Consider the following 24,326-nt stretch of genomic DNA (forward strand, 5'->3'; position numbering starts at 1 on the left):
TTTAGCACAATGTCATCCACCACTGTGAGCTCAGCTGTACAATTCCAATAGTCTTGTATTTTCAAGGGGCAATCCTTTTTGTTGTCAGGCCATCCATTCTGTACTGTGCTCTTGAGTTCTTTCATAGTTTCATCTGCAATAGTCTCTCTCCGTATGTGTTCTGTTCTGTCTGCAGTCACCGGCAAAGATGTCACTACCATATCTACATATGCCTGTATCTCTGTGCTATTTTCACTGTCTGCAAGTTCTCTCTTATCCACTGCTCTAGACAATGTGTCAGCTGTGTACATATATTTTCCTTGTGTATACATCATGTGCACGTCATATTTTTGCAGTCGAATTAGCATGCGCTGTATTCGTACTGGACAGTCATTCAATGGTTTGTTCATGATGGACACCAACGGTTTATGATCAGTTTCCACTTGAAACATCTGTCCATATACATATTGATGGAAACGCTCACATGCATACAAACTTGCTAACAGTTCTTTTTCAATTTGAGCATACCTGGTCTCGGCACTTGTCAGTGCTCTGGATGCATAGGCGACAGGTAGCCACTGCTCTTCATGTTGCTGCAGTAGCACTGCTCCCAAGCCGTACTGCGATGCATCTGCCGAGATCCTGGTGCTCTTTTCGGGGTCATAAAACTTTAACACAGGCTCCTGTGTAAGAGTCTCTTTCAGTTTTAGAAAACATTGTGCTTGCTCGTGGGACCAAATCCAGTCCTTCTTTTGTTCAAGAAGACTCCTGAGAGGTGCTGACTGTGTTGACAGTTGTGGGACAAACTTGGCAAGATAGGTGACCATCCCTAGGAAACGTCTGACCTCATCTTTGTTGGTTGGCCTTTCCATGTTGTTGATTGCTGAAGTTTTTCTCAGGTCTGGCTTCACGCCCTCTTCACTCACAACATCTCCCACAAATGGGTTATACTTGTATAGCGCTTTTCTACCTTCAAGGTACTCAAAGCGCTTTGACAGTATTACCACATTCACCCATTCACACACACATTCACACACTGATGGCGGGAGCTGCCATGCAAGGCGCTAACCAGCAGCCATCAGGAGCAAGGGGTGAAGTGTCTTGCCCAAGGACACAACGGATGTGGCTAGGATGGTAGAAGGTGGGGATTGAACCCCAGTAACCAGCAACACTCCGATTGCTGGCACTTCCACTCTACCAACTTCGCCACGCCGTCCCGTCCCGTTCAAATGTTTTAGCATATTGCTCGTATGTCCTCCTTTTGATGAAATAGCAACCTTGGAATTATTACAAATAGCGCTGTTGCAATCATTTATTGTAAAATGTCAGCAAACTTTGGTGCGCTTCTTCTGCCCGGGCACCGCCATGTTGCTGTCTGACGTCACTATACACCAGGGGTGCTCATTACGTCGATCGCGAGCTACCGGTCGATCGTGGAAGGTGTGTCAGTCGATCACCAGCCAGGCATTAAAAAAATAGTCCTAAAAATGAGCGATCATAAATCTTCACTATGACGTCACTTTCGTCACTTGATTGACATTCACGGCACCCGAGGGTCTTCTGAGATGACGCTGGCTGCTGCCAGCTCATTAAAATTACCGACAGGAAGACGAGAAACACTTTATTTCAACAGACTCTGGCGCCGTACCTGTCGTCAAAACTGCAAAGACCGACTGCACAGTTGCACAATAAGAGCTCTGCTTCATCCTGCCTGCGCTACCAAAATAACAGTCTCAGAAAGCTGGCGTGCACAAGCGAGCAAGCTACGGAGTTTGCCGACAATGTATTTCTTGTAAAGGTAAGTGACTTCACTCCAAACTCACATTTTTCTTTGTTAAGTTTCAGGTTCACCTCCCTTGTCTTGTCTAGCACTTGTCTCAGTCTTTCGTCGTGTTCTTTTCGGGTTGAGCCCCACACTATGATATCATCCATCATTGTCTCAACTCCGGGTATGTGCTCAAAAATCATGTGAATGGTCTTATGATATACTTCAGGCGCTGACAAGATGCCGTATGGTAGACGAAGAAACCTGTACCTGCCCTCCGGGTTGTTAAATGTGCACAGTCTTGAACTCTCCTCGTCAAGCTTCATCTGCCAGAAACCTGATGAAGCATCTAATTTGCTGAACCATTTTGCTCCAGCAAATTGTGCCATGATCTCTTCCCTGGTTGGTAACTTGAAGTGCTCTCTTCTGATCGCTTTATTTAAGTCTCTTGGATCCAAGCATATTCTTAGGGCACCTGTTTTCTTTTGCACAACAACCAGCGAGCTGACCCATTCAGTTGGCTCATCTATTCTTTTAATGACTCCCAACTTTTCCATTCGTGCTAGTTCATCTTTCAGTTTTTCCCGCAGAGCAAATGGACTTTCCTTCACGGGTGCACAACAGGAAACACATTTTTATCTACACATATTTTATGTAGTCCAGGTAGACATCCAAGTCCTTGAAAGCAGTCCTTATACTCTTCCATGAGTGTGTCCTGAGCATTTGTAGTTTCTTGAGATGTCACCACAAACACTCTTTTGACAAGATTGAGCTTTGTGCATGCACTGAGTCCCAGGATTGGTTGTACACTCATATCCACGATCAGTAGCTGTGCTTTCATTTGTCGACCCTTGTGTTTAAAAGTTGCAATACATCCGCCTTTAACAGGAACTCGTTCTCCAGTGTATCCACTTACTTTGGTTTTTACTGGATGGATTTTGCTCTTTATAGTCAGTGTTTTGTAATCTTCCAAAGATAGCAGGTTTACGTGAGCACCTGTATCTAACTTGAATGGTATTGTCGTCTGATTCACTGTGATTGGAACAATCCATTCTTCTTTTTCAATTGTGCATGCTTGCACCACATTGACAAGAAACTCCTTATCATCATCTTCTTCAACTGTGTGAACTTTCTGTCTTGAAGCTGCTTTGCAACACTTTGCATAGTGATTGCTCCTTCCACAGTTGTTACATGTTTTTCCATATGCAGGACAATATTTTGGCTTGTGGCTGCCTCCACATTTACCACATTTAAATTCCACAGATTTGTCTTTTTGATCCTTTTGTTTGGTACACATTTTCTTTTTCCATTGTTCTTTATGTATGGCATGCACTGTTGTTTCACCTCTCCGTAGCTATTTTGCTTGAGCTCTGGTGGTCTCAGCTGCTCTACACATACTGACACACTTATCTAACGTAAGCCCAGTTTCTCGAAGCAGTCTTTCTCTCAGTGCATTATCCATTGTACCACAAACAATCCTATCTCTCACTAATGAGTCTCTCAGAGTGTCAAATTCACATGTTTTGCTTAGTGTATGAAGCTCTGCCATGTACTGATCAAAAGGTACTCCTTGCTTTTGGTCATGTGTGAAAAACGTATACCTCTCAAATGTCACGTTTTGACGAGGCACAAAGTATTCTTCAAACTTTTTGTCATTAGCTGTTCCAAAGTCAAATTAGCTTCATCCAGCTGAAAGCTATTATATATGTCCAAAGCATCTTCTCCAATAACATGCAAAAGTATATGAGCTTTCAGCTTTTCATTATCACCTCCTGCTCCGCTTGCTGCTAAATATATATTAAATCTTTGCTTAAAACGCTTCCAGTTATCAGCAAGATTAGCAGTTAGTAGCATTGGGCTAGGTGGACTTAGCTTTTCCATGACTGCACTTTGGGGTAAGTTACCGGGACTCCACAGCTCTTTGTCTTGTTGGCTTTCCTCCAACTCGGGCACAAGATCCTCTTCTATTTGTTCAATTTGTCCCTTGTCCTCTGTGTCACTTTACCGCCGCTCATAGTCTTCACACACCGTAGCAAACTCCTCAGAAATGTGGCGTCCTTCGCACGTTTTCACTCACGCGACCAAAGACATCTTCCTTCCTCTCGTCTTTCGTGGCTCCCTCGTGGCAAACATTCCGTCCGACACTGCTCACGGCCACTTCTGACACCATGTGTTGTCTGTCTATTAGTAAATAATGCAGACGAGGCGTGTTGGCTGAGTTCTAAACGTTTACTCATAAAGCGTGCTCATAACCACATTCTAGCTGCAGGCATCGCCACATACCACCTTCCGGGCTGCCGCGCATGCTCATCATTCCTGTTGCATGCTGGGTAGTGAAGTTCTTATATTCCCTGGCACATAACATCACATCATCCCAGTCGCTTCACACTCAGCTGCGAACCGATCCAGTAAGAGCTGAAGATCCTGGCCTTGGCGGAGTCCAACCCTCACTGGAAACGTGTCCGAACTACTGCCGGCAATGCGGACCATGAATATCTATGAAAACTATAAATCCAAATTGGGAAATTGCAAGTGCTCATGCAAGCGAGGATGGTGTAATGCACTATTGAGCCTCAGGGGGGCAGGAGTAAGCTTTCCTCTTTGCATCACATGTTTCATTGAAGTCTTAGGATATGGCCTGTAATTTTTTATTTTTTTTAATACAGTTATATAGATGTCTATCTCCACAAGTAATCTTTTTTTTTATTAAATGGGGATGTTTGTGGAGGCTCTAAGGTGTTTTGAAACATGTTAACTTCACAAAAGTTATTCAGTCTAAGTACAAAACTTAGGCTAAGATATTTTTAAGGGTTTTGTCAACACAAAAATATGACTAAATAAGCTGAGTCAGCATTAGTTACATTGTTGACACTCGTGTGGATAATTTAAATCAACGCAACTGCTTCATTTTTTGTGTGCACTTCCTGTGAATGTGTGTGTGTTAAACACAGAGAGGGAGTCTGTCACAGCGAGAGCAGCCAAATTGAACAGCTTACTCTAAATAATCTCTCGCTCGTTATCGAATGAGCGCGTTGAGAAATTGCAAAGAAAAGAATATCATCTTGAGAAAAACATGAAAAACAAGATTGCGCTGCCCTGGATTCACCTCTTGATAACAGTTGCCGTGGCAGCTGATCAAGGTAAATATTTGCAAGTTTTAATTGTTATATTTGCAATATATGTTATAATGTACTTACATGTTCATTGTCGGGTGATTACAATAAACTGGAAATTCACAATTACTGTCACGGTAGTTTGAGCAAAATTTCCCCAGTTTTCTTGATTTTAAAACCGCCATTTTACATCCATATGTTGCCAATGTTTAAGTGAAGATGCATGCTAGCTAGTGGATATCAGCATCTGTCAGCAGGCATAAGACATTGAAACAACGTTGAGAACTTGTTGAATCAGGTCCTGACGTTGAGCAACTCAAACCTAACATTGGAACAACCTGCTTCTTTGTGTTTAATCAATGTTGGGTTCTGACGTTTGAATTTTTGGTAATTTCCCAACCAATATTCTATAATCGAAACATGCTTTTTGGCAACATTTATCCAATGTCAGGTTGTGACGTTAATTTGACCGTTAACATTTGGTCATTTCCCAACCACCAACGTGGATCCAACGTTAATTTACAAATTCAACTATTTTGCAACTTTGTTTAGAAGTCTGTTTTAAGAAACATATATGTATAATCAACCATAGGCGCTCGGGCCCCGAAGCATCCACGGACAATGCCGAGCACCCACTTGGGATTGGCGGCAACTTTCATTCTTTTACATCATTTTTGAAAAATCAATCCTGTTGTTAAATTAATGGCGTGTTTGGTCCGTTACACATAATAAAAGAGTCACAAATCAAATAGTCTATAACAGTGGTTCTTAACCTGGGTTCGATCGAACCCTAGGGGTTCGGTGAGGCAGTCTCAGGGGTTCGACGGAGCCTCCGCCGCGGAGGTCAAGACACATCCGACTCATCGTGTAAATAAAAGCTTCTCCCTATCAGCGTATTATAGATACGGCAACAGCAGAAGTCACATTGATTTTCAGGTGTGTAATTTGTTGTGAGTGTATGCACTGTGTTGGTTTTGTTCTTTGAACAAGGTGATGTTCACGCACGGTTCATTTTGTGCACCAGTAAAAAAAACTTAACTTTGTCTTGAATTTGAAAAAAAAATTGTCACTAAAGAAAAGTTCGGTGAATGCGCATATGAAACTGGTGGGGTTCGGTACCTCCAACAAGGTTAAGAACCACTGGTCTATAATTAACAAAATCTAACCAGGGCTTTATTGTGCCCGATAATAAACTAATGACACAATCATCTTGACTTTGAACATGCTGCCCACGTACGAATGAAGAGGCATACTTACTCAACAGCCATACATGCTACACTAAGGGTGGCAGTATGAACAATGCCAACACTGTCATAAATATGTGCCATATAGAGAAACCACACTAAACAACAACGACAAACACATTTTGGACATAAACACTACAGAACAAATTCCCAAAATTCCAACTCTTCCAGGACACTACAATATAAACAAACGCCATTGGAGGACATCCACTGTAATGATACCACGTACAATAGCGTATCTAGTCGATACTACTATGATTACATCAATATTTTTTAACATCACAAAATCTTCTTTCGTTTTTTTTTAATTTATGTTATGTTTATAAACTCAGGAAATATGTCCCTGGACACATGAGGACTTTGAATATGACCAATGTATGATCCTGTAACTACTTGGTATCAGATTGATACCCAAATTTGTGGTATCATCCAAAACTAATGTAAAGTATCAGAAGAATAAGTGTTTATTACATTTGAACAGAAGTGTCGATAGAACATGTTGAAAGAGAAAGTAAGCAGATATTAACAGCAAATGAACACATAGATTAATAATTAATGTTCTACCACTTGTCCCTTATAATGTTGACAAAATAATAGAGTGATAAATTACACAATATGTTACTGCATATGTCAGCTGACTAAATTAGGAGCCTTTGTTTGTTTACTTACTAATAAAAGACGAGTTGGCTTGTATGTTCACTATTTTATTTAAGGACAAACTTGCAATAAGAAACATGTTTAAAGTACCGGTACCCTAAGATTTTTTTTTTAAAATAAAGCGAATAATGACATTTTTTGTGGTCCCCTTTATTTAGAAAAGTACTGAAAAATACGGAAAAACCTTTGATACCAATATCAAAATATTGGTATCGGGACAACACTAACACACACACACCGAGCACCCACTGGCAGAAATGTAGATCGGTGCCTATGCAATCAACGCTGGGACTAGTGTGGTGTAACACAGTAACAACTGAAAGAGTGTGATTGTCATTCTGTCTTATTCGAGGTGGAGTATCATTCTGGAAAGAAAGCTTCAAGATGAAATGTCCACAAGATGGGAAATGGTTCCAAGGAAAAAGTGAAGTAGGGCCCAAAAGCAGCTCCTACACTGTTGATTTCGATGGAAATACCAAAGGCCTTTATCATTGTGAATACGGTGCCCAAATGCCTTCCGTGAAATACTATTTCTACGTTGAAGGAAAAGGTGAGTAAAAGTTGTGTATTTCTTGTGATCTTCGTATTTGCCGAGGTCCGACTGATTTGTCCGCCTTCGTCTAGGCTGCTCACATTGTTTTGAGATGGATGGCGTCGTGTTGGGGCTGGTTATTGCTGCAGATGTGAGTGTAACAGCAACAGTGATGATCCTGATCTACTGGTGCGTCAAGAAGAGAAGTGCCACGCAGGGTAAGAATTCTAATTCAGATCTTTAAAAACGTAATAGTGGGACAGATAAAAGAATCCTGTTTTAAATAAATAAAAAAACTATCACGAGAATAAAGGTGTCCCAATATATGCGCCCCTTGGGTATTGGTCGAAATTGATCCTTAGACTTAGACAAACTTTATTGATCCACAAGGGAAATTGTTCCACACAGTAGCTCAGTTACAAATGATGGAAAAGATGGAAAGGACAATGCAGGTATAAAATAGACTAAAAGCAATATAAAATATAACATATATACGTAATATTTACATATTATGTGTACAGTATAGCAGTGCTTTTCAACCACTGTACCGCGGCACACTAGTGTGCCGTGAGAGACAGTCTGGTGTGCCGTGGGAGATTATCTAATTTCACCTATTAAAAATATGTTTTGCAAACCAGTAATTATAGTCTGCAAATGATGTGTTGTTGTTGAGTGTCAGTGCTGTCTAGAGCTCGGCAGAGTAACCATGTAATACTCCTCCATATCAGTAGGTGGCAGCCGGTAGCTAATTGCTTTGTAGATGTCGGAAACAGCGGGAGGCAGTGTGCAGGCAAAAAGGTGTTTAATGCTTAAACCAAAAATAAACAAAATGTGAGTGCCCCTAAGAAAAGGCATTGAAGCTTAGGGAAGGCTATGCAGAACAAAACTAAAACTGAATTGGCTACAAATTAAAAACAGAATGCTGGACGACAGCAAAAATTTACTGTGGAGCAAAGACGGCGTCCACAATGTACATCCGAACATGACATGACAATCAACAATGTCCCCTCAAAGAAGGATAAAAACAACTGAAATATTCTTGATTGCTAAAACAAAGTAGATGTGGGAAATATCGCTCAAAGGAAGACATGAAACTGCTACAGGAAAATACCAAAACAAGAGAAAAAGCCACCAAAATAGGAGCGCAAGACAAGAACTAAAACACTACACACAGGAAAACAGCAAAAAAACTCCAAATAAGTCAAGTACACCTACTTTGAGACAAGAGCTATAGTAATGCGTGCTCGGTTATGGTTTAAAGTTGTATCCAACAATTGCGACAAGTTTATTTTTTAAATTATTTCTGCTGGTGGTGTGCCTCCGCATTTTTTCAACACAAAAATGTACCTTGGCTCAAAAAAGGTTGAAAAACACTGCAGTATAGGATATATACTGATATATTATATTATATGTTTATATCATGTATACAATATATAACAATTACCATGTACTATATTACAGTATATGTAACAGCTGCAGCATAAAATAGAGAGTAAATCCAGCAGAAAATAGACATATTTTCATGATATCCGATAGGATATCAGCACAAATCATACTGTATATGCTTTTTTTATTTTGACGTGTCAAATGCTAGGCTTGATCAAGTGAAATTACTCAAAGAACAATGGTACACTAAAAAAAAAGAGCCTATTTAATATTTCCATCTGGAATGGATTTATGTTGACTTTAAAGAAAACTGCACTTTTATGAAAGACATGACGACGGATATTTTTTTTTTATTGCATTCTAAATAAAAATCCACTTAAAATATAACAGCCAAAAAGTGCCAACAATACTCTATTTACATTTTGTGACTTGAATATTAACCAAGTATTAGTGATATTGTTATTATAAGCGCTAACGCAGACAAACTATTTATGGCGGCGCCGTGATCACAAGCTTGTGTGCCAATGTAGACATGATCGACTGATCAGCTGCTTCCACGTTTCCTTGCTCGTCAAACTTATAAATCACGCCTCTCACCTGGATAGTAGAAAGATGAGAACGCACTGCGGCAAGTTGGTACACTTTGACAGCCAATTTAGACCCGGGAATGCCGAGAACGACACAAAAAGACGCTGGGTTTCATCCCCCTTTTTTCACGAGGATTACGAGTCATTCTTCATCTGAATGGGAATATATGAACATCCGAGCAGTCGGCATCCTAATGACAGCAGACCTTGTACAGTAAGTGATGTTTTATTATGTTTGTTGGCTCTCATGAAGTCTGCAGTGAGCAAAAATCAGTGATGTTAAAAAAAAAAAGGCAAACATTGTGATGCGTTTTTTTAAATTAATGCGCCACGTAGGCTTAAAACGATCAAAATACATAAGTATTAAATGTTATTATAAATGTGCCTGTTACTACATTACATGTATACTTACATCATGTACATATATAAAACCTTAATGTTGTTTGGATATTTTTTTAAGGGCTTTATAGGCAGAATAGAGCGACCCTCATTAGACTCCATTGACTTGTGATCGCATTTATTTAATATTTAGAATGCATTACATAAAATACATCCATCGTCATGTCTTTCATAAATATTGTCAACTATAGGCAAAATTCCAAAAAAAAGTGCAATTCCCCTTTATGTTCACGTGGAGTGGTAATATTTTTTTGGCAACACCAAGTGGCCACAATAATTCATTAAGTTAAGGTCATGATGCAGTAAATTAAATGATGCAGACACATATGTTACTGGATACATTCTAATACGTTTCTGCCTTGGAAACTTTGTATCTGCAAGTAATATGCAACTATGATTATTTGATACTTGTTTATATTAACAAATGGGTGTTTTGGACTGCAATATTGTTTACTTTAGGACAGTTATCATGCAAGTGTTCCTTCTTAGCTATTGCCTGTCGCCTCCCATGTTTACCTTCTTTAAAAGACCAACCTTGTGTGCTTATTTGTGGACCTTTAGCTGTTAACTGGCTTTCCAGCTTTGCACAAGTAAACAATGTGCAGGACTGCTTGCATTAATCATTTTAGATATAAGCCGATTTAATCCGATACTTGTTTTTTACTGATATGGGATCGGGATACCACTACACTAAAACGAGTAACTGCACAAATTGAACCATCTAATACACTGGTGTCAAACTCAAGGCCCGGGGGCCAGTTGTGGCCCACCACTTCATTTTATTTGGCCCTCCAAAGCTTGGAAACAATGTATCAATAAAGTACTGTAACTTTTCTTACCAAATGTATTATTTTCTATTTTGTAATCGCAAATTATGTTAACTTACGGGTACAAGCGGCCGAAATGAGTTTCCTCCGCCGGGTGGCAGGGCTCTCCCTTAGAGATAGGGTGAGAAGCTCTGTCATCCGGGGGGAGCTCAAAGTAAAGCCGCTGCTCCTCCACATCGAGAGGAGCCAGATGAGGTGGTTCGGGCATCTGGTCAGGATGCCACCCGATCGCCTCCCTCGGGAGGTGTTTAGGGCACGTCCGACCGGTAGGAGGCCACGGGGAAAACCCAGGACACGTTGGGAAGACTATGTCTCCCGGCTGGCCTGAGAACGCCTCGGGATCCCCCGGGAGGAGCTGGACGAAGTGGCTGGGGAGAGGGAAGTCTGGGCTTCCCTGCTTAGGCTGCTGCCCCCGCGACCCGACCTCGGATAAGCGGAAGAAGATGGATGGATGAATATTGTGTAATTATGCAAAAATATATTATCAAACATTCAAGCCATTTTTAAATAGAAATAAATACTAATAATAATGATTTCAAAGCAAGTTGTCCATCAACTTGTGCAATGTAAAAGTAGCAATAGATTTCATGGTACAATTGTAAAATGTACTGTGGTTTTTACAGCATTTTTCTGTAAATAAAAAAAAAATGTTTTACTGTAATAAACTGTGGTGCCGTTTTGGCATTTACAGTAATACACCGAAAAATGTTGTTGATTTGTGGTAAAAAATAAAATAAAAAAACACACAAAAAAACTGACAGCTCAGGTGCCAAAGTTTTACTGTAATATTGAATTTTTTTTTTATTCACACTAAAAAAAAACAAAGGTAAAATTTACAGTAAAATTCTGGTAACTGAGCTGCCTTTTTTTAACCATAAAAACAGCAGTACTGTTTATCCATTTATAGTAATATACACAAAATTTTGAGGCAAAATTGTTACAACTTACCATATTTTTTTTACATTTTAGTTTAAAAAAAAATCTACTAATAAAATGCATTAAAAAATGTGTAATAATATTATTCACTGTTAGAAGCGGCCCTCCGGGGCCAAACACGACTGCGACGTGGCCCTCAATGAAAACGACTTTGACACCTCTGAGATAAAAGAGTGAATGTTTTATTTTTATATGTCTAAATCTACGTTTGTAAAATACAATTAAATATAAATCTTGTGTAGATGTTTGTATAGAAGAGAAACATATGTCACAATTTCTTTACTCGTCATTACATTTTTTTTTTTTTTTTAATTTAATAAAAATACTGCATTGATCCAATTATTAGAAAACCCTTTTCTGTTCAAGACAAAATATTTTCAAGGACAAAATAAACCATCTTTAAATCACGTTTTCAATATCAGTTCAAGACAATCCATCCATCCATACATAAATGTTTACCACATGTCCCTTTCGGATCGTGAGGGGGTTGGAGCCTATCCTAGCTGCACTCAGGCAGAAGGCGGGGTACACCCTGGACAAGTCGCCAGCTCATCACAGGGCGAACACAGGAGGTATAAAAATAGGACGAATAGACAAACTATGCCTCATATATCATTGTCTTGAAAATTAGCAACGCCTCCTATTTTTGCTCTGTGTGAACAAAATCTACCAAACACGTGGACAGTCTGGCAGAATGGACTCACTAAGATTGGACAGACGATAGGAAAGTGAGAAAGATATTAGGTCAGAGCAAAGTACTTACTGTACATACAGTGAATAGAACAAATGGCTGACAATGTTGACTTATTACCAACTATTAATGGGAATGGTGTATTGTAGTAACTTAGACTATGTTCGCAGAAGACACGACTGCGTTTTGTCCAGGAGAGAACACACAGAAGCTAATACAAATAATAACAGATGAAATGAACAAAATTAAAATGATGGTTTTACAAAAGCAGACTGTCTTTTAATTAAAGTAAAACTAGAATAATCCTATTTGGTAAAAGCAGAAGGGTAAGTCAAACACAAATACAAATAGTCGGACCAGACATTGAAAGAGTAAAAGTAACCAATTTTGGGTGTAATAATAGACGATAAAATGAATTGGAAATGTCATTAAAAAAATACCTAAAGTAGCAAGAAACACGTTAATAATGAATAAAGCAAAATATGTTCTGGACAAAAAATCACTCCATATTCTCTACTGTTACCATATCTGAGTTATTGTGTAGAAATATGGGGAAACAACTACAAGTGTGCGCTTCATTCACTAACGGTGTTATAAAAAAGATCAATTGGAATAATAATCTTTTTATTTTGTTTATTTATTTATTTATTTATTTTTTTTTTAAAGATCAATTGGAATAATAATAATAGGGCAGCACGGTGGCAGAGGGGTTAGTGCGTCTGCCTCACAATACGAAGGTCCTGAGTAGTCGTGAGTTCAATCCCAGCCTCGGGATCTTTCTGTGTGGAGTTTGCATGTTCTCCCCGTGACTGCGTGGGTTCCCTCCGGGTACTCCGGCTTCCTCCCACCTCCAAAGACATGCACCTGGGGATAGGTTGATTGGCAACATTAAATTGGCCCTAGTGTGTGAATGTGGGTGTGAATGTTGTCTGTCTATCTGTGTTGGCCCTGCGATGAGATGGCGACTTGTCCAGGGTGTACCCCGCCTTCCGCCCGATTGTAGCTGAGATAGGCTCCAGCGCCCCCCGTGACCCCGAAGGGAATAAGTGGTAGAAAATGGATGGATGGATGGATGGAATAATAATGTTGGATATAAAGAACATTCAAACCCTTTATGTAATAAAAATATTGCAGCTGAGATAGGCTCCAGCAACCCCCGCAACCCCAAAAGGGTCAAGCGGTAGAAAATGGATGGATGGGTGGAAATTCAATGATTTGGTGCATTTGCAAACAGCTAAAATGATGTTCAAAGCAAACTATAACCTGATACCCAAGAATGTACAACAATTCTTCTCAAAAAAAGAGGAGGGATAACCTTAGAGGAAAATGTAATTTAAAACTTTTGTATGCACATACAGCACTTAAGACCTTCAGTATATCAGTATGTGGAATTAAATTATGGAATTATGGAATCAAACCGTGTGCTAAAATGATCCAATTTAAAAAAAACTGTTCACATTGTTTACAAAGTACAAGGAGGAAGAATCCTGATAAACATTTTGAACCTTATTTAAAAATGAGATAATCTTATTTATCTCATTGTGTGAATGAGATAATTAAAGGAAAACTGTATTCATTGTTTATTTCTGTAATTAATACTTATTTACTGACTCATGTATCTATCTATTCACTGTTGTGTTACAGACTGAGTACCAACGAATGTGTTAGAAATTGCAATGAAACAAAGAGAGCGAGAATTAAATGAGCTGTGCTTCTTCTTACTCCTTTTCAGCCATGTTATCATGAAAAACTGTAAACATGTGATGAATCATATTGTAATTGTATGCATATTCAAAAAAAACTAACACCATAACCTTATCTATGTACAGGTTTTGAACACTTATGTCAAGGTACTGACTGCATTTCTGACTTTACCGTGTGATTTATACCAAGCAACTGCTGGAGGTACAAAGAAAATCACATCCGTCTTGGTCTGCTTGTAAGTGGCGATGACATAAACTACCGGGCGATGCAAAGCTACAACCTAATGGTTTTCATGTGTTGCGTCCGACCAGTTTTCCTCTCAGGGAATAAAACACCCTTGACATATATGTAGAGTTCGAAGGACCACCAAGACAGAATAGCAATATTTTCAAGTTTTACTAAAGCTTTAGGAGACCAGCCTTACAATGCGTTAATAGCAGCATCATGAAGCGGTCTAAAAATCAAACGGAAAGAGTCAGCTTATTTAGTATGAAAACAGCCCCCTCCTGCCCAGAAAGAAATACAGCCTTTTTGTCTAAACTGATAAGGCCTTCTCCACAAAAAGGGAGTACATTATACTCCCAACAGACATTCCAGGTATTCAAGGTGAAACACAGAGTTCACTAACAAGCATAAGGAAAAACACAAAGTGTACACATGGGAAAATATTAGCTGCTTTAAACATGACTATGGATAAAAAAAAAAAAGAACTTTTAAAAATATATGCATTCTCCACACATTATTCAAACTGTCCTGGAGGGGTAGAAACTCTGATATTCGGTTAAAACAGAATCTGACAAATTACGCACATGTAGACAATTATTTTTAAATGTATAAATAACCATAATTTGTGTGATATTCTTGCAGCAATTGGAGGTCCAGTGCCACCCTCACCTGACTATGAGGTAAGTACAGGGTAACCCAATGTAACATACTCCAAGATAAACAGTAAAATCACACAATATTATTCACATTCAAACTGAAGACTCTAAAGATACGAGGTCCGATCAATATTTTGGATTGAGACACACACCTTGATATATATATTTTCTAATTTTCCATTAATTGCAGTAATTGTACTACTTCTATGACAAACTCCCAATATAATCTCGTGAGACCAAGCGCTCCTTTATTGCACTTACTACCAAAGAAGTGTTGCACCAGGAATACAACTCACACAAAAAAACCTCATCAACTTTTGATGTACAGTATAATAAATATCAATATTATATTAATATTCCAATTTAAGCACTTTGAAGCGCTGTTGAAGCTGAGCACACAAAAATAAAGCATGTCAATTTTAACTTACACAAGATACAAAATCATTTCATTTAAAATAAATGACATCATTTTATCTGGCCCGTAAACACCTGGAAATGATATGTGTCAATAAAGTACTTAATATTTTCTCACTAAATGTAATTGATTTTTTTTCAATTTTGACAGAAAAAATGTATGTACTGCTTGAAATTGCATGCATTTTGGACTAACAGTATCCAATATTGCAACAAATATTACAGTATATTATCATACTTTCCAAACATGTTTTTGTCTAAATAAGAATACATAGAAATACTTAACTTTACAGAAAACTACCCATCAAATTAATAAAAATGACAATTAATGTTACGTTGTTCTTGACAGCATATTACTGTAAATTGAAAAAAAACTACTACTGTTTTTTTTTTACGTTAAAATTCTGTTGACTGAGCTGCCAGTTTTTGACTGTAAAATCTACGGTTGTTGTTTTTAACGGTGTATTACTGTAAATGGAAAGACGGTACATTTGTTTTTTACTGTAGAACAGGGGTCACCAACGCGGTGCCCGCGGGCATCAGGTTGCCCGTAAGGACCAGATGAGTCGCCCGCTGGCCTGTTCTAAAAATAGCTCAAATAGCAGCACTTACCAGTGAGCTGCCTCTATTTTTTTTTTAATTGTATTTATTTACTAGCAAGCTGGTCTCGCTTTGCTCCACATTTTTAATTCTGAGAGAGACAAAACTCAAATAGAATTTGAAAATCCAAGAAAATATTTTAAAGACTTGGTCTTCACTTCTTTAAATAAATTCATTTATTTTTTTTACTTTGCTTCTTGTAACTTTCAGAAAAACAATTTTAGAGAAAAAATACAACTTTAAAAATGATTTTAGGATTTTTAAACACATATACCTTTTTTCCTTTTAAATTCCTTCCTTTTCTTTCCTGACAATTTAAATCAATGTTCAAGTAAATTAATTTTTTTCATTGTAAAGAATAATAAATACATTTTAATTTAATTCTTCATTTTAGTTTATGTTTTTTCGACGAGGAATATTTGTGAAATATTTATTCAAACTTATTATAATAATGAATAATGATTTGTCTTTGTTAGAAATATAGCTTGGTCCAATTTGTTATATATTCTAACAAAATGCAGATTGGATTTTATCCTATTTAAAACATGTCATCAAAATTCTAAAATTAATCTTAATCAGGAAAAATTACTAATGATGTTCCATAAATTCTTTTTTTAATGTGCACTTAGAAAAAATGTAAAAATAAAGTGTTGCATAACGATATTTATCTGTTTCTATATATATTTATTGTGAGAAATCATTAAGATGATCAGTGTTTCCACAAAGATAAATATCATTAATTATTAATAATAACATAGAGTTAAAGGTAAATTGAGCAAATTGGCTATTTCTGGCAATTAATTTAAGTGTGTATCAAACTGGTAGCCCTTCGCATTAATCAGTACCCAAGAAGTAGCTTTTGGTTTCAAAAAGGTTGGTGACCCCTGCCGTAGAAGAACTGGCAGCTAAGTTGCCAGAAATGAAAAAGAACTTGTACTGTTTTCCCATTAACAATATAATGTTGTAAAAAAACATATGTAAATTTAACACACAAATTCTGGCAACTAAGTTGTTTTTCCATTTACCGTAAAATGTTGTAAAAAAAACAAAAAAAACCCAGTATATTTTACAGTAAAATTTTGTAAATGTAAAGTTTTTACAGTAAAATCAACAGTCTACTTAAAAAATTGTATATAATTAATAATGAAATCCAGAGGCATATTCATACATTATTCACTGTTACAAGCGGCCCTCTGATGGCAGCCATAACTGCCATGTGGCCCTCAATGAAAACAAGTTTGACATCCCTGCACTACAGTGATTAGTAGAGATGTCTGATAATATCGGACTGCCGATAAATGCTTTAAAATGTAAAATGGGAAATTATCGGTATCGGTTTCAAAAAGTAAAATTTATGACTTTTTAAAACGACGCTGTACGGAGTGGTACACGGACGTAGGGAGAAGTACAGAGCAGTTGCGTCTCCCAGTCATACTTGCCAACCCTCCCGATTTTCCCGGGAAACTCCCAAATTTCAGTGGCCCTCTCGAAAATCTCCCGGGGTAACCATTCTCCCGAATTTCTCCCGATTTCCACCCAGACAACAATATTGGGGGCGTGCCTTAAAGGCACTGCCTTTGCGTGCCGGCCCAATCACATAATATCTACGGCTTTTCACATACACAAGTGAATGCAATGCAAACTTGGTCAAAAGCCATACAGGTCACACTGAGGGTGGCCGTATAAACAACTTTAACACTGTTACAAATATGCGCCACACTGTGAACCCACACCAAACAAGAATGACAAACACATTTCGGGAGAACATCCGCACCGTAACACAACATAAACACAACAGAACAAATACCCAGAACCCCTTGCAGCACTAACTCTTCCGGGACGCTACAATATACACCCCCCGCTCCCCTCAACCCCGCCCACCTCAACCTCCTCATGCTTTCTCAGGGAGAGCATGTCCCAAATTCCAAGCTGCTGTTTTGAGGCATGTTAAAAAAATAATGCACTTTGTGACTTCAATAATATTTTTTCCATAACTTGAGTTGATTTATTTTGGAAAACCTTGTTACATTGTTTAATGCATCCAGCGGGGCATCACAACAAAATTAGGCATAATAATGTGTTAATTCCACGACTGTATATATCGGTATCGGTTGATATCGGAATCGGTAATTAAGAGTTGGACAATATCAGAATATCGGATATCGTCAAAAAAGCCATTATCGGACATTTCTAGTGATTAGCATTAGTGTTTTCAAAAACCTCTAATTATGACAATTTGATAAACAACAGCTGATATAAGCATTACAATACCTACAGACAAATAGTGTCTAAGGCAGTGGTTCTTAACCTAGGTTCGATCGAACCCTAGGGGTTCGGTGAGTTGGCCTCAGGGGTTCGGTGGAGCCTCCGCCGCGGAGGTCATGACACATCCGACTCATTGATAGTGTAAATAAAAACTTCTCTGTATGTACACGGCAACCGCAGAAGTCACACTGATTTGCAGGTGTGTAATTTGTTGTGAGTTTATGCACTGTGTTGGTTTTGTTCTTTGAACAAGGTGATGTTCATGCACGGTTCATTTTGTGCACCAGTAAAAAAAAACACATAACTTTGTCTTGAATTTGAAAAAAAAAAAAGTTTATTTTTCACTAAAGAAGGGTTCGGTGAATGCGCATATGAAACTGGTGGGGTTCGGTACCTCCAACAAGGTTAAGAACCACTGCTCTAAGGTTTAACAAAAGACAGGACTGACATATTCAACATCAAACTGTGTTGCTCTTCTTCTATGACAGCACAACCAATGGCTCTGCAGAGCGTTATCACCATAGAAGCATTAATAGTCAACATTGAAACAATACATCTGCTTCAGAAAGAAAGAGCAAGATTCCATCCATCCATCCATTGTCTACCGCTTGTCCCTTTTGGGGTCACGGGGGGTGCTGGAGCCTATCTCAGCTGCATTCGGGCTGGATAAGTCGCCACCTCATCGCAGGGCCAACACAGATAGACAGACAACATTCACACTCACATTCACACAGTAGGGCCAATTTGGTCCCTCGTGTTTTATTGCACTTACCGTATTTTCCAGACTATAGAGCGCATCGGGATAAAATCCACACGCACTAAATTTCAGGGGAAAAAAAAGTTTCCATATGTTAAGCCCAACTGGCGATAAGCCACATATACGTTGCGAAATGAGTTATTTACACAGTAAGATTCTGTAAATGTTTATTTACATACCCTAATTGTTTCTAAACAGTGTCTGTAACACGGCAGTAAAACGATTGATAGAACAAAACAGAAGTCATTGTCATGGACCCACTAGCTGTGAAAACTAGCTCTAATCAGCTAAACAGACTCAATAACTCCACAGTGACGTCTTGGTGAATTTACTGAGGAATATGTGAAACTGAAAAAATACAAAAATAATGCCATTGTCAGTTAATAATACTAACACAGACTAGGGATGTCCCGATCCAGGTTTTTGCACTTCCGATCCGATACCGATATTGTTTTTGCATTTCCGATCCGATACCGATACTGACCGATACCGATACTGACCGATACTGGCCTATCCAAGCATGTATTAAAGTTTAAAGCTATTTAGCCTACTTAGTTGTCAGAATCATGTTGAAAAGGGTTTTAGTACTCTTGATAACAACTAGCCAGCTGAATTAGGGGAGTTTGAATAATACACAATGGTTGGTAACAAGAAACTGACCTGTTTATTCAAGGATAAACACAAAATAGACAAAATTATACATGACAAACAGAAATGGCATCATTGAACTAGGGCTGAGCGATATGGCCTTTTTTTAATATTGCGATATTTTAAGGCCATATTGCGATACACGATATATATCTCGATATTTTGCCTTAGCCTTGAATGAACACTTGATGAATATAATCACAGCAGTATGATGATTCTATGTGTTTTGATTGATTGATTGAGACTTTTATTAGTAGGTTGCACAGTGAAGTACATATTCCGTACAATTTACCACTAAATGGTAACACCCGAATACGTTTTTCAACTTGTTTAAGTCGGGGTCCACTTAAATTGATTCCTGATACAGATATATACTATCAGATATATACTATCATCATAATACAGTCATCACACAAGATAATCACATTGAATTATTTACATTATTTATAATCCAGGGTGTGGAGGGGGGCGCCGGATGTAAGTGTCAAAAAGACAGCCAAAAGAGTTTGATATGAGAATAAATCTAAAGTTAAAATATAGGGTAGAAATGCACCCATTTGCAGGAAATGTAGTCTTGATTTTCAAAATTTTCTTTCAAGGCTTGCATGTCTACATTAAAACATTCTTCTTCATACTGCATTAATATATGCTACTTTTAAACTTTCATGCAGAGAAGGAAATCACAACAAAAAAAATCACACATTTTTTCATACGGTGTTGATGTGGAAATTTTTGCCTCGGCATTTTGATGGTGTGGACGTGTGGCACCGAATGGAGATAAGCGTCTCGACAGACGTCACAATATTTGAACAATGATGACGAAAACTGTTTTCTCTGTCGTGTCCGTGTGTCGAAAATTGTTATGCGCTTATTTTTTTATTTGATTTTGTGCGTGGCATAGATTTGCTATGCGCAGAGGACGCTTAAACAGTGCGCAATTGCACAGGCGAGCACCTTAGAGGGAGCGTTGGTCACACGGCTGCGCTAGCATCACAGCTAACGTTAGCCATGCTGCTACCTCTCTGCTCGGGGAGGACGTATACGTATGTGACGTGTGTCGTGACAGTATGTGACGTATGACGTGACAGTATGTGACGTGTGTAAGAAGGTGCACTTGCTGTCTGTGAGAGGGAGACACAGGAAAGAGTGAGAAGAGCCTGTCGTGTAATGCCAGCAGCTAAAAGCAACTGCGTGAGAATTCACAGACCTGTGGATGTGTTGAAGGTGTGCTGGAAAATGCGGAACGGAAATTACGGAGCAGCAGAAAAGTGGAATGTATTATTTAAATCAATGATTTGGAAAACACGGACCAGAGTTTTTATTTTTAAATTGGATCTGGATCGGCATTTTCCCATGCCTTGCCGATACGCAATTTTTGGCAAATATCGGCAGCCGATCCGATCCAAATATCGGATCAGGACATCCCTAACACAGACACTTGTAAACGTGTTAGCATATTAGCTAATGACGCTAGCGTCATTACATTACAATAGCACGTGCAAATATGCATGAAAACACTCCTACAGACATCACAACAGTTTTAGTTATACTGGAAAACTTACAAATGTTGCTTGGAGTGATGAAGAATCCATACGAGTAGGAACGCTATGGACGGCTAGAAGACAGAAAAAAAAGCACTGGCGGTAAACGGAGGGACACTGCAGCACCTGCAGTGAGCGAACTTGTCCAAAAGATGGTGCCATAGCACAAACAATAAAACACCCTCTCAGTGTTTTTGCTTGTTTTTTGTTTTTCTATCAAATTATTTTTATCATAGCCGCAAGCTGAGAAAAAGCCATAAATCATTTTAGAAGCCGCAGGGTTCAAAGCGTAGGAAAAAAGTAGCGGCTTAGAGTCTGGAATTGATATTATTTATGCACTGAGTCTCTGACACTGTCACTCCTCTTTCATTGGCAGCCCCTGAACATACATGGCCAGGATGCATACTCCTCCCTAAACAACATAAAAACGAGATGAGGGTGGGAAGTTGAAAGGTTTCACCGGCGAAGACAAACAACTGCAAAAGACGGACGGAAGACTTGGAAACTTTTTTTTCCTGGTTTCCTCATATGCTGGCAATGTGGAAATATATATATATATATATATATATATATATATATATATATATATATATATATATATAGTCAATCATAGATTTTATACAGGCGTCAAGAATAGTGATTCTGACAGATCATTGGCAATATTACATTAACAGACATCATCACACAAACTAGGATCACGGCACAACTTGTTTAGTCAATAATTTAGTATACTGTATATACAGTTGATATTTAGTATGAAACACATTGTGTTGAAAGTGAACTCTTATGCCACTCTGCTTATGCAAGAATGCATTAGATTATACACATCACAAATATGGCTAAGAGACTGTTTTTATAAACGCTCCGATTTGTTTGGATTTTAAAATGTTTATTATTAAGTAATAGAAATCTAAATAAACAATTATACGTTAGGTGCGGAAAAAAGGGCTATTTCATCCCTACAAGCCTGTTTTGCAGGTTATTCCCCCTGAAGAGCAGAGAAACCTGCAAAACAGGCTTGTCGGGATAGAATAGCCTCTGTGTTTTTCCCTGACCTAACGTATATTCCGCTCTACCCCGGTATTGAGCACTGTATAACGGATAAACCACAGAAACCTTGACTATAAATAATCAATTATATAATCAAACAACTATGTAAATAAAGAAAATACAACTGTCTGTTAAATGCTTAGCATATAGGGCAGCTCACTGAAAGCAGGTTAAATGTTCTTACCTGGAATAAAAGTGTAAAAAGAAGTTAAATGCTACGTATAAAAAGGGGGGGCGTGGACTCATCCATAACTTTAATTAATACACTGCCACAAAAAAAATGTATATGAGCTCATTAAGGTTACAGCTAAGGTAAAACATGTGTAGTAAGAGATAAAAAGTAGGCTATCTTGTTAGTCAAATATTTTTAACCTTACTTTCAGGTCATTTTTGCAGTTTGCATGTGAAGTGAGAGTCTATCATACCCATCAACCCTGTCAAAACCACCGTATTTTACCCTTCTCTACATTTTCTGAACTGGAAATTCCGTGACCAAAAAAATAAAAACCTCTCCGGTAGTGAGAGGGCAATGCCGGAAACCCTGACATTTTCAGCTGGCTCCGGAACACATCCTGTCGAGTACAGTCAGGCCTTCATAACAGCGACACAGTAGGAAGTCTGGAAAGCTGGAAAACCGGACTTTTCTGCTTTTTTCTAGAAAACTTCCCTCATTTTTAAACGCAAATACCATTTTGTTTTGTTTTTTATTATTATTTTAGTAACGTGTGGTTGCTTTAGTCATAATTTGCTGAGCAATCAAGAGGCATTTCCCATATTTGATTATGACTCTGTCACACGTTTCTTCTTTGGAAATCTCTGTATGACATAAAAAGATAACGAAGAAGCAAAACAAATCATTAATCAGTTCGACAATCACTGAGTGGAAGTCTCACAAAATTGAGTCGTGTTGTACAGTCCAATAAATCGTTAAAAGTTCCGCTGTATTATGTTAATTAATTTAAAATGTTATGTTTGATGGATGGTCAAATGGGACATATATGTCCTCAATTAATTAAAATTGGAATTAAATAGATAAATGTGTTAAAAAAAGAAAGATGTCAATTATTCATTTAATGTTTAATCATTACATGTTTAATTATTGAATTACTATTGATGCAATTATTTCACAATTTTATTATTTTTAACGCTGTCATGATTTTGAGTGCTTCATGAATGTATTTTATCCATCAAAGTGACGCATCAAAGTCCTTCACGGCTGAGTTTGACAGGTCAAATATTGGAAATAGTTGAATAAATCATGAAACAATTCTTTAAATCATAAAATAACTAACAAATCAAGTAATAAGTCATTAAATTATGAAATAAGTATTCAAATACTTTGTTAAATATTAAAATAATAAATTCACATATTTAATACAATTTTATATAAATCCAATTGTAAATAATCATTGACACATTTAAGTAGTTGTTTATTTATTTTATTTTGTTTCATTTGACCCTCCATAATATTTGCCATCATTTAATAAGTTATAACACAACGGATGTTTTTTTTTTTTAGCATTTGCAAAAAAAACTTCGCTTTTTTTTTAAATTATGCAACATCTCAACTCACTGTTATATAGTTATAAATGAATATGCTTTAATAAAACTGTTTTCCCCATGTACTGTAAACACCTATGTAACATTTTCTTGCTATCATTCATTTTCTTTGTACCATAACTTTATTGAGAGTAAGCTCACATTTTACTGACAGTGAGCTAAATTTGACTAATAGTAAGCTAACATTTTACTATTTGAAAGCTAACATTTTACTTACCGTGAGCAAAGTTATTAATGCAATATACCCGTGTTACTGATTTTATGAAAATGTAACAATATGGTTGACAACTGTTTTATATATAATGCAATAGTGGATGTGAATCATTAATTTGTGGAATGTGATGCTGTACATTTGTTTTGGGAGGAGATCAGAGGTTGGCTGAAAGATAAAAAGGTTTAGAGATGTCCACATTTACTATAAAAGTGATTGCATTTGGCATTTTATTTAAATATAGCAACCTAGAAGTGTTTGGTAATGTAGTTATGTTGCAAGCTACATTTTTTCATACATAAAAGTCAATTGTTATTTTTTTGGGAGGAATTTAAGCTTTTTTAGATGAGCTCAGTTTTTTTATTTATTTGATGTATATTTTAATCTCATTTGTATTCTTATATTTACTTTTACTTTTTTAACAGGTTTTGTTTGTATGAGGATTTTGTTTAATTAGATTTATTATGTAAAATGCTCAACCTGTATAAAACATTGAAAATCGCATTGTATTGGAAGTGCCTCAATGAGTTTGTACATTATTTATGTATGTTCATTGTTCAATAAAAACATTTTACTGAT

The 24,326-nt window shown here is 37.5% G+C and overlaps 1 protein-coding gene across 1 annotated transcript; it reads left to right on the forward strand.

Annotated features, from left to right (window-relative positions):
• Positions 1-4,747: 4,747 nt before the first annotated feature.
• LOC133572682 (T-cell surface glycoprotein CD3 epsilon chain-like) lies at positions 4,748-24,326 on the forward strand. The gene is made up of 5 exons (XM_061925574.1): positions 4,748-4,884; positions 7,111-7,308; positions 7,383-7,508; positions 14,688-14,725; positions 21,303-24,326. Exons 1-5 carry the CDS (start codon positions 4,818-4,820, stop codon positions 21,360-21,362), a joined length of 489 nt encoding a protein of 162 aa, XP_061781558.1. The 5' UTR covers positions 4,748-4,817; the 3' UTR covers positions 21,363-24,326.

The sequence above is a fragment of the Nerophis lumbriciformis genome, linkage group LG30 (assembly GCF_033978685.3).
Source record: "Nerophis lumbriciformis linkage group LG30, RoL_Nlum_v2.1, whole genome shotgun sequence".
Classification (NCBI taxonomy): domain Eukaryota; kingdom Metazoa; phylum Chordata; class Actinopteri; order Syngnathiformes; family Syngnathidae; genus Nerophis; species Nerophis lumbriciformis.

Bases quoted from the DNA above. Each gene is read 5' to 3' on its own strand.
- LOC133572682 (XM_061925574.1), top strand. From the start codon at position 4,818: ATGAAAAACAAGATTGCGCTGCCCTGGATTCACCTCTTGATAACAGTT. The intron at 7,309-7,382 runs GTGAGTAAAAGT...GCCTTCGTCTAG, and splicing joins TTTCTACGTTGAAGGAAAAG to GCTGCTCACATTGTTTTGAG. The intron at 14,726-21,302 runs GTAAGTACAGGG...TTTCATTGGCAG, and splicing joins CACCCTCACCTGACTATGAG to CCCCTGAACATACATGGCCA.